The sequence below is a fragment of the Perognathus longimembris genome, chromosome 1, assembly GCF_023159225.1.
Source record: "Perognathus longimembris pacificus isolate PPM17 chromosome 1, ASM2315922v1, whole genome shotgun sequence".
NCBI classification, from domain to species: Eukaryota; Metazoa; Chordata; class Mammalia; order Rodentia; family Heteromyidae; genus Perognathus; species Perognathus longimembris.
In genome coordinates, this window is record NC_063161.1 from 154,613,380 (window position 1) to 154,631,090 (window position 17,711).

At 38.0% G+C, this 17,711-nt stretch overlaps 1 protein-coding gene across 4 annotated transcripts in view; it reads right to left on the reverse strand.

Moving 5' to 3' along the window:
* Positions 1 to 17,711, reverse strand: part of Mapkap1 (MAPK associated protein 1) — a 239,235-nt gene that overhangs the window by 201,823 nt on the left and 19,701 nt on the right. For 3 of the 4 annotated variants that reach the window (XM_048342838.1, XM_048342813.1, XM_048342831.1), the window contains exons 2-3: positions 2,696 to 3,023; positions 185 to 274 (exon numbers count right to left, since the gene is read on the reverse strand). In XM_048342838.1, coding sequence (XP_048198795.1) covers positions 185 to 274; positions 2,696 to 2,954 — 349 coding nt within the window. In that variant the 5' untranslated portion in view covers positions 2,955 to 3,023. Of the gene's footprint in view, positions 1 to 184; positions 275 to 2,695; positions 3,024 to 11,634; positions 11,811 to 17,711 lie in introns of those variants that run through there. The other variant, XM_048342823.1, reaches the window with a different exon arrangement.

Sequence of the window (17,711 nt, forward strand, 5' to 3'; positions counted from 1 at the left end):
AAGACAGGAAGAACACACACATTCAGAGGTCCAAGGCCACCAAGTAAAACAGCTCAAAACTCAAAATGTAAGAGCTATCTGCCAAAAGGATTTAAAAGAATGCAGTAAAAATAAAAGTTCTAATATGATAATATAATCTAAACATATAAATCTCATATTCAGAAGTAAAATTATTTCCATTTACCTGATTGCTTAGAATTTCTTTCTTTCCACTGAATATTTTTGCATTTGATCTGGTTTTGTCTCTCTTTTCGGAGTCGTTCTAATCTTTGAGCTTAAAAAGAAATATTATAACTATAAGTTTGTCAATGAAAGTTTACTATAAACAAAGACATAATTAACTACCTTTATATGAATAAAGATGTTTTATATTGCATATGTAGGGAAAAAGTCATAAAATTTTAAAGGTGGCACCCCTGAAAAGCAAATACCAACAAAAACATGAAAATATTCTTGATTTATAATTGAAATTAGAGGATATAAAACATTAATAGAGATCATAAAGATAGTATTAACATGGAAGAGAATAATAAAATGTGAAAACTTCTGTGATTAATATGACATTTCATTATATAAATCATTAATAACGGTCTTAAAGGAATTTTAATGCACAAATGAACTGAAGTGAATATTACATTACAGGAATAAAATTACTGTTATGAATTACTCTACCCGTTTCAAAAATTAAAGATAAATGAACTCAGACTAGACTATTAAAGTTTTAAGTATAAAATCCTTTATCTAAAAATCATGAAAATTATAAAATGTCAAAGCTATATAAATTAGCATAGCTTTTCTTCAGTGGGCTGAAACAGTTTATAGGTAGTAAAATAAATGATTTGTATCTTTGTACATTAGTCAAATCTTAAAAAGAACAATTTTCCTTTTAAAATTTTTTAAGATATGCTGAAAGAATTAAAAAAGCAAATACTTTGGAAACTAGGACAACTTACTTTCTCAATTACTAGCACCTTAATGCTACCAAAAAAAAAGTCCAACTCCAAGAGACCTAAAACTATGCATTTGTGACTATCTTGCTACCACTAGCTGATCAACCTTCAAAAATCAGTGAGCTGAGCCTTTAAAGACATGCCATCGGCTTTCATTAACAATGCTGTATCGAGATCACAATGGACTCGAAAATCAGAATCGATGCCACCATCTAAAATTCATATTCTCTTGCTAATCTTCAACAGCCTATTTGTGCACACTGTGAATAAAAAATATGTAACATATATTGTTTTCAACCACTTTCAAGGTAGAAAATCATATACTCCTGCCTTGGCATTATGTTAAGGAAATACTGGAAATATGCTTGTCAGAAACTGAAACTATACTATTAAAAGCATTCTGACAATGTCACTGTATCTAACCAAATCCCATTGAAGAAAAATGCATTCAATTGCAATTAATAAATGTGAAAGGTACAGCCAAAGTAATATAATCATAAAGCTCTCAATTTAGCAGCATTCTCCTACAGAAATCCATTCAACCTGTCATATAAGATATCATCTCAATAACTTGCAAGGAAGTCAGTTTCAACTAGAGAACTGAGAATCAATGGTTCTAAATTATATTCAAACCCTATTTTGATAACAGTTCCTTTAGATACTGGGAAATGCTATTAATTATTTTCATGAAGGCAAATTATTCTTTGTAATATCAGTGATGCTGAATTCTTAGACAAAACCTTAATATGCCTTTCATTGTGAACTGTATCCAGCTCTACCTGCAATATTCCTTTATGTATGTTTTACCTTTGAACCATGGAAGTAAGTTTGTAAATATTTTCATTGTTATAATACATCTCATGCTACTATCTTTCCCAGAGTTAGCAGGTTATTGCTGATTTTGAGATTATATTTTTTGATGGTCTAAAAAAATTATTCTCTCCTAGAATACCCTGTCATATCAGAACTACCGTAAGTATTTTAAATAATACATTTAAGTACAAGTCTTACTTTATCACATTCTCCTTGAAAGGCTATAAAGCTTGAAAATGGTAATGAGAAACTTTTAAAAGCTAAATATAAAGACCAAACATATATATATACATTCATAACTATATATGTGTGTATGCATATACATATACATACACATATGCAAATTTGAGCATTTTTAAATCATAAAGGTCAACAAGAAAGGAAAGGTAAAACATCCACAATAGGAATTCCTTTTTAAATTGTACACCCAACATGGGAATTCCTATTACAATTAGGCTTAACAAATGCTCAGCTGTCTCAACCCACTCCCCCCATCCCCCAATTCCTCCAGGAGCAAGAACTGCCTGGGGCCTTAGACTGCACGCCTAGGCTAGACAGCTCTCAGTGCTAAGGGCTCTTCATTACATCATCTTTAAATCTGTCCTCAGGTAGCCTATCTACTACTAGGACTTAATGTTCCTCTGCAAAGACACCTCAAACAAGCGCACTTCCCTTTCTACTGGAAGACTTTTTAGAAAGATAATATTCCACATCCCTCCTCTTCTGTCCCACCTTTTCCCCTTTTCCATCTATTTTCTTCTATTAACAACATTCCAGAGGTACACTCCGTTTCCCACTCACATAGATGGAGATGCTGTTGATTCCCTCCCACTCTGCATGGCCCCATTAACAAACTTCCCCCATTAGACTGGTTCCAACAGTATGCATTATTCCATAAGACTGCTGCTTTAAAGCCAAAAGCCAATGTTTACCTGTATTTGAGCGTCTTCTAATACCAAAGTCCCAACTTGAGGTAATATCGACTGACTGGGCATATATATAGCCCTGAGTCTCACCATTGCTTCCCTGAATTTCTGACCCACTGTCTCCAGGCATTGAAGGAGGATGAATCTTCTCTAGGTCAACATCATGATCAATGAGGACCATCTCACACATTCCCGTGTCATCACTGGTGACATGTGACTGTCGAATATGAGCTAGAATGATAGTTGGATTGTCCAAGAAGGCCATCCTTTCTGTGGGCCAATTTCCTTAAAAGGCTATTTTCTCCTCTTCATATTGTTCCACCAGCTCACCTACCTAGAAACATGATGTACACAGCAATATTTAAGAATAAGGCAGAAAATGACTGGATCATTTTTCAAACACATTCAAAGTGGTAAAACACTACCTTGAAAAATCAACATTTATCCCTGGACCTAGGAGTTTAAAGGGATTAAATCTAAGCTGAAAGGAAATCCTTATAAGCACTAGGGGCTATAACACTAGTCAATGAGATCTCCATGGTATCAGAGAGGAAAGCTTGCGCTCTTGCAAAACAAATAATAGCAACTCCTTAGTTCGGCAAGTCAAAGCACATAACTACTGTTAGGACAATAAATTCTCTTTCCTCTCTCCCTTCACTCCCATGCAGTCTCATTATTTTATAAGGTCGTGGGGGAACAAGTTGTATTTTCCTCAAATGATGTACTAAAGTAAGAAACTCTATTTCATCAGTTTACATTTCTCCTCCTGTCACATGGTTGTAGAGTGTTTAAAAGGGCAAGACATAGCTTTCTGAGTTACTAGGGATTTTATAAAAAGTATACCACCACAGTAAATGTGCTCAATAAACACATTTGAAGATAAGATTGTGCTTTAAAAATAAAACTTATTAATAAAAAATGCCTTGCTACAAGATTGATTCCTTATTTTAAAACCTAATTACAAGAACTGCTTCCTTAATCCTGTACACTGTAAAGATGTTTATCCTAGGAAGGGGGTACAGTAGTGCCTCCTCAGCTACCTGGAAATACTCAATAAAGAAAACATTACAGGACAGTGGTTAGGAACTAGGCTCCAGAAACAGAACTGGTCACTTGCTAACTATGTGATCTTGGTCAAAATACTTAAAACCCTTTTTGAGCTTCTTTTTGTTATTCACTTATAAAATAGAGGTTCCAGGGTGAGACAATAAATAGCTAATTTAGGTAAGAATAGATGGCATAAAATTTAGGTTAAAAGAGATTTTTTCTAAAGAATACATGGCACATAAATAACTACAGGCTTCTATTAATAATTATGATAATGGCGGTAAAAATACCCTGTAGGGGTAGTACTTAAGTTTGAACTCAAACTCCCACTTGCTAAGGCAAATACTATACCATTTGAGCCACAACCCCAGCCATTTTTACTTCAGTTCATTTCTCAGGTAGGGCTTCCCTTTTGTGAGGAGCCTACCTTCAACTGTGAACTTCCTACTTACACCTCCTACACAAACAGAATTACAGGTGGATGTCACTGTGCCCAGTCATTGGTTGAGTTGGGGGTCTCAGAATATTTTTACTCAGTCTTTTGTTGATGAAGCAAAACTCCAATCTCAACCTCCTCAGTAGATGGGATTCGTCATGAGCCATAGTACTCACCTTAAAAACACCATTACTAATTCTACCACTAAGTACCATTATTAATTCTTAAAGTAGCCATAAAATATATCAACACAAAATATCTTTCTTTTCTTTTTTATATTAATTAAATTTTGTTGACAAGGTGTTGTACAGAAAGGGGTACAGTTATATAATAAGGCAGTGAGAACATTTCTTGTGATACCTTACACCCTGATTTTTCTTTTCCTTCCCTAGATCAGGTAGGCATATATACAATACCCAGTGTACCAAAATCATATACAGTGACCACGTAGCGTATGCCAAAGGAAATTCACCTAGAACTTTAAATGTAACGCCAACAATAGAATCCTCCTGTGTCCTTCTCTTGGAGTTGTTTTTGCTTATACATAATATAAGGTCGCTGACCCAAACCTGTGCAAATACCATTTGAAAAGAAGTTTTTTGTTGGGCTGGGATGTAGCTCAGTGGCAAAGCGCTTGCCTAACAAGTGCAACGTCCTGGGTTCGATCCCCAGTACCAAAAAAGAAAACACACACACACAAAAAAAAAATACAGTTAAAGAAGTTTTTTGTTTCGAAGACCTGGTCTCTATTGTCCCCCCCCCCCCCCGACCCTAACGGTCATATATCAAGGAGACCATGCCCCTTTTCTCTGTGTTCTAGGCTTGTCTCACTCAACATTATTTGTTCAAGTTCTGACCATTTCCCTGCGAATACCGATATTTCATCATTTCTAATTGCTATGTAGTATTCCATTGTGTATAGGTACCACGTTTTTTGTATCCATTTATCTGTAGTGGGGCATCTGGGTTGTTTCCATATTTCGGCTATTGTGAATTGTGCAACAGTAAACATGGATGTGCAGATGTCTTTATGATATCCTGAGACCTGTTGTTCAGGATAGATGCCTAGGAGTGGTATGGCTAACACCTTATCTTTCTGTAGTAAGTTCATGGGAGACAAAATACGTCTGTGGTTCCTTTGAATAGAGGACACCACCTTTTGTTTTTTGGTTTGTTGTTGTTGTTGTTGTTGTTTTGGTACTGAGCTTTAAAAGGAGGGCCTGGAGTGTGCCACAATTTGGCTCAGGGCCAGATTCCAACTGTAATTCACCTATCTACACCTTCTGTTTAGCTAAGAAAACAAGACTCAAGCCACAGTTTCTACCTCTATCTTCCACACTGGAGATTCATAAGTACGAGGAATGTGAAAACTAGACTGGCTATGTTCCTAGAAATAGTCCTAGAAATTTTCTGTTCAAAAAAAGCCAAACAACCCTATAACCAAGGCTGAGGATATAGCTCAGGGGTAAGGGACTTGACTACCATGAGAAAAACCTTGAGATTAATCACCAGATTTTCTTGTCATGTGTTTCTTCTGAAGATTGAATATACGGGAAACATCAATTTAATAAATCTTTAGAACCAACTGAGATTTAAAAATTTTTTTGTCTAGGGCTGGGGTATGTGATAAGAGTGCCTGCCTAAGCCAGGCCCCATTGGCTCATGCCTGTAATCCTAGCTACTCAGGAGGCTGAGATCTGAGGACTGCCGTTCAAAAACAGCCCAGGCAGAAAAGTGTGAGAGACTCTTATTTCCAATTAACCACCAGAAAACTGGAAGTGGTTATGTGGCTCAAGTGGTAGAGAATGATAGTCTTTTTTTCTTTTGGCCAGTCCTGGGCTTGGACTCAGGGCCTGAGCACTGTCCCTGGCCTCTCTTTGCTCAAGGCTAGCACTCTACCACTTGAGCCACAGTGCCACTTCTGGCCGTTTTCTATATATGTGGTGCTGGGAAATTGAACCCAGGGCTTCATGTATACGAGGCAAGCACTCTTACCACTAGGCCATAACCCCAGCCCCGAGAGTGATAGGTTTGATCTGAAGAGCTCAAGGATAGCGCCCAGGCTCAGAGTTTAAGACCCATGACCAACCAAAAAAAAAAAAGAAAAAAGAGTGCCTGCCTAGCAAGCAGGAGCCATGAGTTCAAGCCCCACTATGAAGCAAAGGGAGAGAGAGAAAAGGGAGGAGAAAAGAGAAGGAGAGATGAGGGAGTGGAGAAAAAGATAGAGAAAAAGATTTTTCTCTGCCATCACAGCAGGTCTTAAAGACACAGATCTATGCAAGCTTAACTGAGAAACATAACAAAATCAAGTACATTAATATTTACTTTTCCCTTTAAATATATTCATTGACTACTACTTTTATACTAGGGTGAATGGAAAATGCACAGGGAAGTCAGAATTGCCAGAATGAATATCATAATGCAAGACCCAACACATCCCCTAATACCATGGGATTAAGTGTCACATTTTGAGATATTTGGCCCTAAAGATGTAATGTATGATTTGAAATACATCAATCTAAGAACTTATAAAATTAAACAGGAACATTTAAATTTCACAGTACAACCGTAGGATAGAATACAGGCATAGAAATGCTTGTAAATAGAGTATTTGTCACAGAATCACAGATAGCCAAGGCTGCAATAACTGTAATGCTGCTGTAACAGTGGAAAGAAGGCAACTAGATGCTGGGGGTGGGGAGAGGTTCCACTTTCATATTACTAGTTCTCCCCTGAAAAATCAATGGCTTCAATAAGAAGCTACAACTGGCCAGATGCTGGTGGCTTACTCCAGCAATCCTAGCTACTCAGGAGACTGAGATCTGAGGATCTGTTCAAAGCCAGCCAGGGTAGGAAAATCCATGAGAATCTTATCTCTAATTCATCATCAGAAAACTGAAAGTGGAGCTGTGGCTCAAAGTGGTAAAGTACTAGCCTAGAGCAAAAAGGCTCCAGGACAGTGCCCAGGCTGAACATGCCCCATGAGCAACAACAACAACAAAAGAGACCACAACTTGGGTGGGTGTTGTAGTTCTAAAAGGTCATAAGGCAAAATGTAAAGCAAAAGCATACTGAAGTACCTTGATAAAAAATCTTTCTCAGCTAAATGAATCTGGCCCATTACAGCTGATAAAGAGTCATACTTCGACTCCCCAACAGGAGAGACCTCAAAGCACCCTGAGAACACTGAGACCTCAATTGGGTGCTGGTGGCTCATGCCTATAATTCTAGGTACTCAGTAGGCTGAAATCTGAGGATGGTGGTTCAAAGACAAGCCCAGCAGGAAAGTCCTTGAGATTTATCTTCAATTAAACTCACACACACAAGCCAGAAGTAGGGGTGTAGTTCAAGTGATAGAGCACAACAAGCCTTGAGCAAAAATGTTCAGGGGCAGTTCCCAGGCCCTTAATTCAAGCCTCAGAACCAGCACCAAAAACAAAACAAAAACCAAAAAAAAGCACTAGGACCTCCTACATTGAGGAATCAGTATGATTCACTCAATATTCATTCAGTATCAGTACTGATTGGGAACTCCCTCAGGAATGCCCTGAAAAAAATGTGCTTTTATACATGTCACCTGCTACTGCCTATGAGGTATTCTTTAAGACATAGAGTGTAAGTTCCACAAGGACAAGGGCCGTAACACCATGTCCCTAATGACAACCCAGAAGTTATACATGGCAGGAATTCAATATGTGTTGCTTTGCAACTACCAATGACTATCCAATTTTGTTATCGAGGTAAGTCATATTATAAGCATGTCAGATATGAGATTAAGAAAGGACTGCTGCTTTTTTTTTTTTAAATACAGACACAAGAGCTTCTCTTCAATGTGCCCTTCAAAACTGTCACCTTGGGGGCTGGGGATATAGCCTAGCGGCAAGAGTGCCTGCCTCGGATACACGAGGCCCTAGGTTCGATTCCCCAGCACCACATATACAGAAAACGGCCAGAAGCGGCGCTGTGGCTCAAGTGGCAGAGTGCTAGCCTTGAGTGGGAAGAAGCCAGGGACAGTGCTCAGGCCCTGAGTCCAAGGCCCAGGACTGGCCAAAAAAAAAAAAAAAAACTGTCACCTTGGGACAATACCAACTGATTTTGCTTTTCAGAACCCAAGAACATTTTCTTAAATCTTCCTATGAACAGCTAAATATCATTTGAAAATACAGTTTATTTCTAAAACAAAGACATTCAGGACATAGAAGAAAACATGTTATTTTCTGTCTAGTTGTACAAAGAGAAAAAAAAGAAAACTAATATTGGCCAAGGTTCAGAAAAAAAGGCACTCTTATATGTACTAGGAAGAAGTAAAAATTGGGACTCTTTAGAAAGCAATTGACAACATTAAGCAATCCCATTTACAGGATTTATACTAAGATAATTATACAAAAATGTTATACTGAAACTCTGAAAGTGTTTATCAATAGTGCATATGCCATGAGATACATATACATAACAGATACTATGCACTCTAGATGGCACAAGATGGGTAAACAAAATGTTGCACACATACAGGACAGAATGTTATTCAGCCCAAAGAGCTGAAGATATAGCTCAGTCAGTGGTAGAGTGTTTGCCTAGTATGCACAAGACCCAGCACCACAAAAACAACAATCACAACAAAAGGATATTATTCAGCCTTTAAATTCTAGATTATGCTTCCATAGGGAAGAACTTTAAAGTTCTTATATGCTAAGTAAAATAAGCCAGTCACTGAAGGACAAACACTTGCATGGGATACTGAGAGTAGTCAAGTTCACAAAGATGGGAAGGGGAATGATGGATGCCACAGCCTAGAAGGAGTAAGGAATGGGAAGCTGTTTAATGGCTACGTTTTAGAACAGGAAGAATGAAAAGTTCTGGAGATGAGTGGTGATGATATCTACAAAATAATATGGATATGCTTCATGGCAGTAAATTACACACTCATGCCTGTAATCCTACCTACTCAGGAAACTAAGATCTAAAGATCTTGGTTTGAGGCCAATCCAAGTTAAAAAAAAAAAATTCACTCAACTATATCTCCAAAATAGCCAGCATGGTGGTGGCTCAAATGGTAAAGCTCCAGCCAATCAAACAAGCAAAGTGAGCACAAAGCTCTGAGTTCAAAACCCAGTAACATTAAAAAAAAAAAAAAGATTTGAACAGCCAATTTTATGCTATGTATATTTACTACAATTTAATGTTTTTTAATGCTTAAAAATGAAAAAAAATTAACAAACTTGTATCCCTGGACTTTTTAACTACAAGACTTCTAAAAGCTTCTCAATTATTCCTGAGTACTGTGAAATCTCCAAGAATGAGGCATCTAGGAAGATAATGTAACCCAAACCTTATTTGATCCCCAAACACTTTTTCTTGAGAAACACTAAAGCATATCAAAGTTTGAAAGAACCCAGTTTAGAAGAGCTGCTGCTCGCTCTACTGGGGTAAATTCACAGCACTGAAAAAATTAAGTAGGAAATGCTGCCCCACACTTTCACAAATACTGTTTCTTTTGGACCTGAATGCCTTCCTCCTGGACATAACCAACTCCTGGCTCTCTGAAATAGTCTTTTTTATATATCTTTACACTCTCAGACAAATAGTATCAGGCTCCAAAAAGTCATCATCTCCTTGAAGATATCTTGCTTTTAAAGCTTTGCTTCCACTTTTTTTGAGGGGGGCAGTGCTGTGGGTAAAACCCAGGCCTCATGCATGCTAAGTACTGGAACTTTGACCCCACCCAGTCTCTTTCTCCCATTTTAAAACTCCAGGTCTTTAAAGCATATAGATATGTTTTATTATACATGGAAACAATTGGGATGTCAAAGTGAAGTAGAAGGACAATTTAAAAATGTCCCAGAATGATAGTCATTTTTAAGGTACTGAGTGCTAACTACTATGTGCTAGTAGGGCTCCAGGTATAATCTGGATTCTATTACCATTTTATACATCCATTTGCATCAATACAAATCATGTAACATGCATGTGAACATTTAGAACATGCCCTAAATGTGGAAATCATTTGTAGTAGGTTCTGATGAATATCAAGTCTGAATTCAATCTTTAAAACTTTAGCACACATACTCTCAAACTTTATAATAGTTTCTAGAAAAACATAAGGTTCAACATTGCAACACACACATACACACATGTGGAGGCATGCACATTCATACACATACATACACACACACACACACACACACACACACGAGTAGATAAAAAAAGTGGCAAAGGGAAGTAATTCAGGATAAATCAGGGCATGCCATAAGACCTTGGACAGAGAAACTACACAAGTCCAGAAGCAAAACACAGTAACATCAGCTAGCCTTAATTTACAAGGACAGGTCGAACTAGTCTATCTTTTTCACAAGAATTCATATATCCCTCAAAATAAATCTATTAAGATATTTTATTCCCATTCTACAGATGAACTCCCCCCACCCACACACACACACAAAGGTTCTAAGAAAATAGCTCAAATCCAAACAGTAGAACTAAGAATCTACACAGTAGAAATAGGAATCAAATCTAAGAGTTTGAGATCTTAAGCATTTTACCACTCAGCCCCTCAAAACAGAGAGTAACAAGTTACAATAATCATAACAAAAAGGATTTTTTAAATCCTATTGTGCTTTTTCGAGTTCTAAGGCCTGAGAAAAACTGCTCCCATGGGTCTTAGTGAAAGATGTAAGACAGGGAATATGTTCTGCAGTAGACAGAACCTAAGCTCCCTTTACTAACAGAGCAGTGATTTGTACAACAAGAAATAAGTAGTACATGTAATGTTCCAAAATCAAAATAAAGTACACAAAATTCACACATGAAAGAAATATCTACTTTTTGACCTGAAGCTATAGAACACTACCTTATATACTCAGGGCTAAGTGTATTTTTTGTTTTTGTTTTGTTTGATACAGTGCGGGGAGTCACATATGCAAGTGCATTACCAATGAGCTATACCCCCACCCACCTAAGAGTATTTTTGAAGATCCCTAATGATTCATGCAACTTCAGTTCCAAGTCCATATTTGAAATACTGTTTCTTCAAATAACTTGTCATAAACAAATGAGTCCAACCTGTATACCTTCAAGCCCTAAGGATCTGACATAAGCAACTATATGACACAAAATGCTCCAGTCAAATGATTAGAAAGAAATTCCCCTTCCCAGACTTTTTCAAACTACTATTCATACTTCCCTCTGTCAGCTAGGCTTCCAGCCCCCCTCACCTGCAATCTGTGCAAACTTGTCTGAATAAGCAACAGCCTAAGGCTTCTCAAAGGTCTGCAAACTCCTAATCAAAAATTACTGCTGCCCCATCAATGTGTCATATAAATGTTGGCATGTTAATTGTGTATTTATAAGATTGTTAATGGTTAGTTAATTTACCTCCCACACTATTATTGTACTTGAAATGATTTAACGTCTGCTAAGGGAGTTAACAACATGTAACAGCAGATGCGAGATTATTTTTTTTTACCTTTCCACACTGTACCCCAACTTTGTGCTGCTATTAGGCAAGTTAAACCTGATTCCTGTACAGAAGCAATCACATTTATTTTCCATAATAAGGAGTGGTCACAGCTAAAAAAACAAAACAGAAACCTTTTTATTATATTTAAAGTTTCCCAATTACAAAAAAGCAACAGAACCTCATTTTACTAAGATTTCGACATTCTTTGGTCTAGTTAAAGTTTGGAATTCATACTTCCTGGAATTTGAAAATAATGAAAGTGACCATTAAGATAACATATTTTATTGCTTTTAAATCTCTGTCTCCAAGTTAGCTGTAAACTAAACCTTCATTTATTTTTTTTTAGATTAGCAAAAATGAGCTGTTTCTTTGAACTGTTCAGAGAATTAAAATCTTCTCCATGTGAAAACATCTAATTTCATTAGACAGTCAATGGTGAGGCCATATACTAGAGAGTTTACTGTTTCCTTTCCCATTTTTACTTTCACACTTGGAGTAAAAGTACCTACTAGAATAAATCAGAAATGCCTGTGTCTTCTTTTAAATGAGAGTCCTTCACTTAAACCTCATCTAAGTACTAGGTATTAAGAGCCCTACAAAAAGATACAAATACTGGTCTGTCCCTTCTGTGGGCTTATAAGCTTTAGCTAAAACTATGTCACAGGCATGGCATACAGAAGTAACACAAGGCTCTGGAGGCCAGTGGCTCACTGATTAAGATGTGAGAGGATCAAAGGTTCAATGCCAGCCTTGCAGGAAAGCCAAAAGATTCTTATCTCCAATTAATCAGCACAAAGCTAGAAGGGAGTTGTGGCTCAAGTGGTAGCGGACTAGACTTGAGGAAAAAAAACGAAAACTATTGGACAGCTCCCAAGCCCTGACTTCAAGCCCCAGCATCGTCATCAGAAAAAAATAAAACAGGGAAATAACACAAGGCAATATAAACACCAACCTCCAACTGAGACATGAAGACTACATTTTCCAAAAGATTGAAATGGCCCACAAAGCTTCAGGAAAAGAAGGGATAGACAGGTTTTCCAAACAGACAGACAGAAACATGACACTTTCTAAGCTCCTAACATGAGCTATATCCATTCCTCATCATATAACAACACCACTTAGTCCTTACAACCAATCCAGAAGGAAAGTATTAATGTCATCCTCATTTTGTAGATTTAAAAAAAGGGGGGGGGCTTAAAGAATTAACTCACCCAAGAGGTAGATTTTGTTTTAAAAGGTCATAGCCTTTGTACCTTCACACATTAAAAAAAAAAAGAGTATATTGGCTCACTCTTTAAATTTGGACAAACATTATGAATTACTCTGTGTGTGTGTGCACGCGCACATGCGCACATGAGCATGTGTTATTAGGGATTGGGCCTCCAACTTACTAGGCAAATCTTCTACCATCATTTGAGCTATGTTTCCAGCCCTATGATTGGCTTTCACGAACAGTACACAGTAGAAACACTGTGCAACCTCATTTGAGGCCTGTGAACCTTGGCTTCAAAATACTGTGGCCTTGGAACACTTTCAAATTATGGAAAAGAGGCTGGGAATGTGGCTTGGCGGTAGAGTGCTTGCCTAGCATACATGAAGTCCTAGGTTCGATTCCTCAGTACCACACAAACAGAAAAAGCCAGAAATGGTGCTATGGCTCAAGATGGCAGAGTGCTAGCCTTGAGCAAAAGAAGCCAGGGACAGTGCTCAGGCCCTGAGTTCAAGCCCCAGGATTGGCCAAAAAAACCCACAAAACTCCAAATCATGGAAAAGAGAAAAGAACAGTGCTTTTCTCTTTGTGCAGAGCTAGAGATGGAACACACAGCATTGAACATGCTAGGCGAGCACTCTTACCCCGGAGCTACATCCTTAGCCCCAAGGAAATTTTTAGAAATCATTCATATTTTGCATTCTATACTATATTTCTGTTTAACAGAAAAATATGTCACTGAAATTGATACTCCAAGAAAATGTGCAATGCTTACTTTTGTGGCTGCCAGTATCTCTGTCACACACCAGGATTCTCCTAACCCTAGTTTGAACAGTAAGGATCTAATGAAAAAAATATAGCTTTAGTGTCAGAAATATCTGATTCTGTGAAGATTAAGGGGTACTTTATCAATGGACAACTCAAAATCTAAATTTTGCTCAGTAGATGTTTCCTGTGACAAGTATGAAGAATCTAAGTATTAATCAAATCAAACTATAAAGTTCTAAGCACAAGTGAGAATATATTATTCAGCTGTTATGAAACAATCAGTATCTTCAAAATGTTTTGAAATTAATGCACATTAGCTAGCAGTAGCTGTAAAATTTCAGACAACCTAACCACCCACCACCCTCAAAACTCCAAACCTGCCAACATTTCTGTCGGTTTTAAGAAATCTGCCAGTTTGGTGCAATGTAGCCCTAAATTATTTTTCCAGTGGGTGTTGCCTCTTTGACATAATAGATTTGATTGATATTTGTGAAAATAAACAATTTGGGACTTTAAGATCTCAGGTAAAAATGTTTACAATTTACCTACAGTGAAGATAATGAATTATGCCAAAGAAACTAGACTGTTTTTCAATGTGAAATTACCAGTTTAGAAGTCTAACTATAAATAGAACTCAACTGCTTACCTAATACAGGTTTTATTTTTTGACAACAGTGTGCAGAGAAAATAAAAACACTGCCTTCATAAACCTGAAAGCGTGTACAATAGATGGAATCCAGAAATTCAGTTCCAGACAGTTCCAGAAATTCATGCCTCTTGGCATGGTCTACCTACCCCGTTGTATGGTTGCCCCCTCTTGAGTGCGGATAGGACCTAATCTGTTACAGCCAATAGGATATGGCAAAGGTGATTGAAAAGGCACTCCCTTGACAACAATATATATACATATATGTATATATATGTATACATATATATATATATATATATATCACTACAGACACAGGAAATAAATTCTACCAACAACTTGAAAAGGCTTAGAAGCTTTTTCCCTAGTCAAGTCCCCAACTAGGTCACAACCAGCTAACACTTTAATTTCATCCCTTTGAGATGATGTGCAGGAACCCAGCTGAAGCCTTGACTCCTAACTCACTATGAGAGCATAAGTTTTATTGTTTTAAATTGGCAAGTTTTCACAGCAAAATCAAAGTATCTTTCACCCTGAACATTTGCTGTACAGTATGGGGAAATATAAGTATAGCTCAAACTAGGTGCAACATACAAATGAAAATGTATGAATTTTCCTCCAGTAAACCCATATCTGGAAAACAATGATGGTTGCTCTTGTCATTTTGATGCTTACAACAAACTTGAATGTTGTTTTTAATAAATGTTTGCATTCTTTAAAAAAAAGAATGTTGGCGTTCATTTTTCATGCAGCAAGAGAAAATGGAAACAAACCTCAAGACTCTCTACAGCCCAGCTTCACTCACCTGCCCCATTTTCCCCCTTGCCTTGTGCTTGTAATCCTTACTTGGGAGGCTGAGATTATAGGGAACATAGTTTGAGAAGACAAAAAAAAAAAGCTCTTGAGACCCCTTTTCAACTAAGAAAAAGATTCCATGGTGTACACAAAATTGGGGCAGGAAGCAAGACCTTATCTCGAAAATAAAGTGCAAAAATCAAGGCTAGAGGCATGGCGGCTCACAGCACCTGTTTAACAAGCTTGAGAACCAGAGTTCAAACCCTAGTACTATTGGGGCTGGGGATATGGCCTAGTGGCAAGAGTGCCTGCCTCATATACATGAGGCCCTGGGTTCGATTCCCCAGCACCACATATACAGAAAATGGCCAGAAGTGGCGCTGTGGCTCAAGTGGCAGAGTGCTAGCCTTGAGCAAAAAGAAGCCAGGGACAGTGCTCAGGCCCTGAGTCCAAGCCCCAGGACTGGCCAAAACAATAAAAACAAACAAACAAAAACCCTAGTACCAAAAGAAAAGAGAAAAAAAACAAAACAAAACAACAAAAAAAAACAGCAACAGTGAATCATACCATCACTTAGGAAACACAAATTCTGGTTCTCTAATTACCAGAGACCTAATTGCATGGCTTTGCAAAAGTCATTTCTGTCCTTCACAAAACTATAGCATAGATTCTACCATTATCCATGTTTTATAAATAAGAAAACTAAGGCACAACTTGCTAAATACCGTACAAGTGAAACGTAATGATAATACTTTGGGATCCAGAACCCTGTTCCAAGCAACACTTAAAGTCTACTTCAGGGGCTGGGGATATAGCCTAGTGGCAAGAGTGCCTGCCTCGGATACACGAGGCCCTAGGTTCGATTCCCCAGCACCACATATACAGAAAACGGCCAGAAGCGGCGCTGTGGCTCAAGTGGCAGAGTGCTAGCCTTGAGCGGGAAGAAGCCAGGGACAGTGCTCAGGCCCTGAGTCCAAGGCCCAGGACTGGCCAAAAAAAAAAAAGTCTACTTCATCTCAGACTTTATCCACTGCTCCACTAGTCTAAGAAGGGGAACAAAGAAACATCCATTCACCCTCAAAATGCTGGAATTTAAAAATACAATGTTAAGAATAAACATAGCCTCTTCAACTACTGGTGCTGGGAGAACTGGGCAGCCATATGCAGAAAACTCAAAGTAGACCCAAGCCTATCACCATGCACCAAGATCAACTCAAAATGGATCAAGGACCTCAACATCAGACCTGAATCCTTGAAACTACTGAAGGACAGAGTAGGAAAGACACTAGAACTTATAGGCACAGGAAGGAACTTCCTGAATAGAGTCCCAGGGGCACAACAAATAGGGGAAAGACTCAACAAATGGGACTACTACAAATTAAAAAGTTTCTGCACAGCTAAGGACATAGCCACCAAAATAGAAAGACAGCCAACGATATGGGAAAGGATATTTACCAGCACAGCAACAGACAAAGGCCTGATATCTGTCATCTACAGAGAACTCAAAAAACTAAGCCCCTCCAAGCCCAATAAACCTATTAGGAAATGGGCAAAAGAGCTAAAGAGAGACTTCACAAGAGAAGATATAAAAATGGCAAAGAAACACATGAGGAAATGCTCAACATCCCTGCAAGTAAAGGAAATGCAAATAAAAACAACCCTGAGATACCACCTCACCCCAGTTAGAATGGCCTATACTCTGAACTCAGGAAACAACAAATGCTGGAGGGGCTGTGGGGAAAGAGGAACCCTTCTCCATTGTTGGTGGGAGTGCAAATTAGTACAACCACTTTGGAGAACAGTATGGAGGTTTCTCAAAAAGCTCAATATAGACCTACCCTATGACCTAGCCATACCACTCCTAGGCATCTATCCTCAACAGCAAAACCCAAGATATCAAAAAGACATTTGTACTTCCATGTTTATCGTGGCACAATTCACAATAGCCAAAATATGGAAACAACCCAGATGCCCCTCCACAGACGAATGGATCCAAAAAATATGGTACTTATACACAATGGAATACTACATAGCGATTAGGAATGGTGAAATACTGTTATTCGCAGGGAAATGGTCAGAACTCGAACAAATAATGTTGAGTGAGACAAGCCTAGAACACAGAAAACAAAGGGGCATGATCTCCCTGATATATGACTGTTAACAAAGGGAGATGGAGAGACAGTAGAGACCAAGTCTGTGAACACTGTATATGTGCTTGATACATTGTATATTGCATATGCGTCTACCTGACCTAGACAAGGGATGGAAAAACAGGTTGTAAGATATCACAAGAAATGTATACACTGCCCTACTATGTAACTGCACCCTCTTTGCACAACACCTTGTAAAAAAATTTATGTTCAATTAATAATAAAAAAATAAAAAATAAAAAATAAATACAATGTTAAGTCACAGTTCCTATCAAGCCTTTAAGACATTCAAGCTGGATGCTGGTGACTCAAGTCCATAATCCTAGCCACTCAGGAAGCTGAGAGCTCATGGTTCAAAGCCAGCCCAGGGAGAAATGTCTGTAAGATTCTTATCTCCAATTAGCCACCAAAAAAGCTGGAAGTGGAAGTGTGATAGAGTACCAGCTTGACAAAAAGCTGAGGGGCAGAGCCCAGGCCCTGAGTTCAAGCTCCAGTACCAGCATAAAATTTAAAA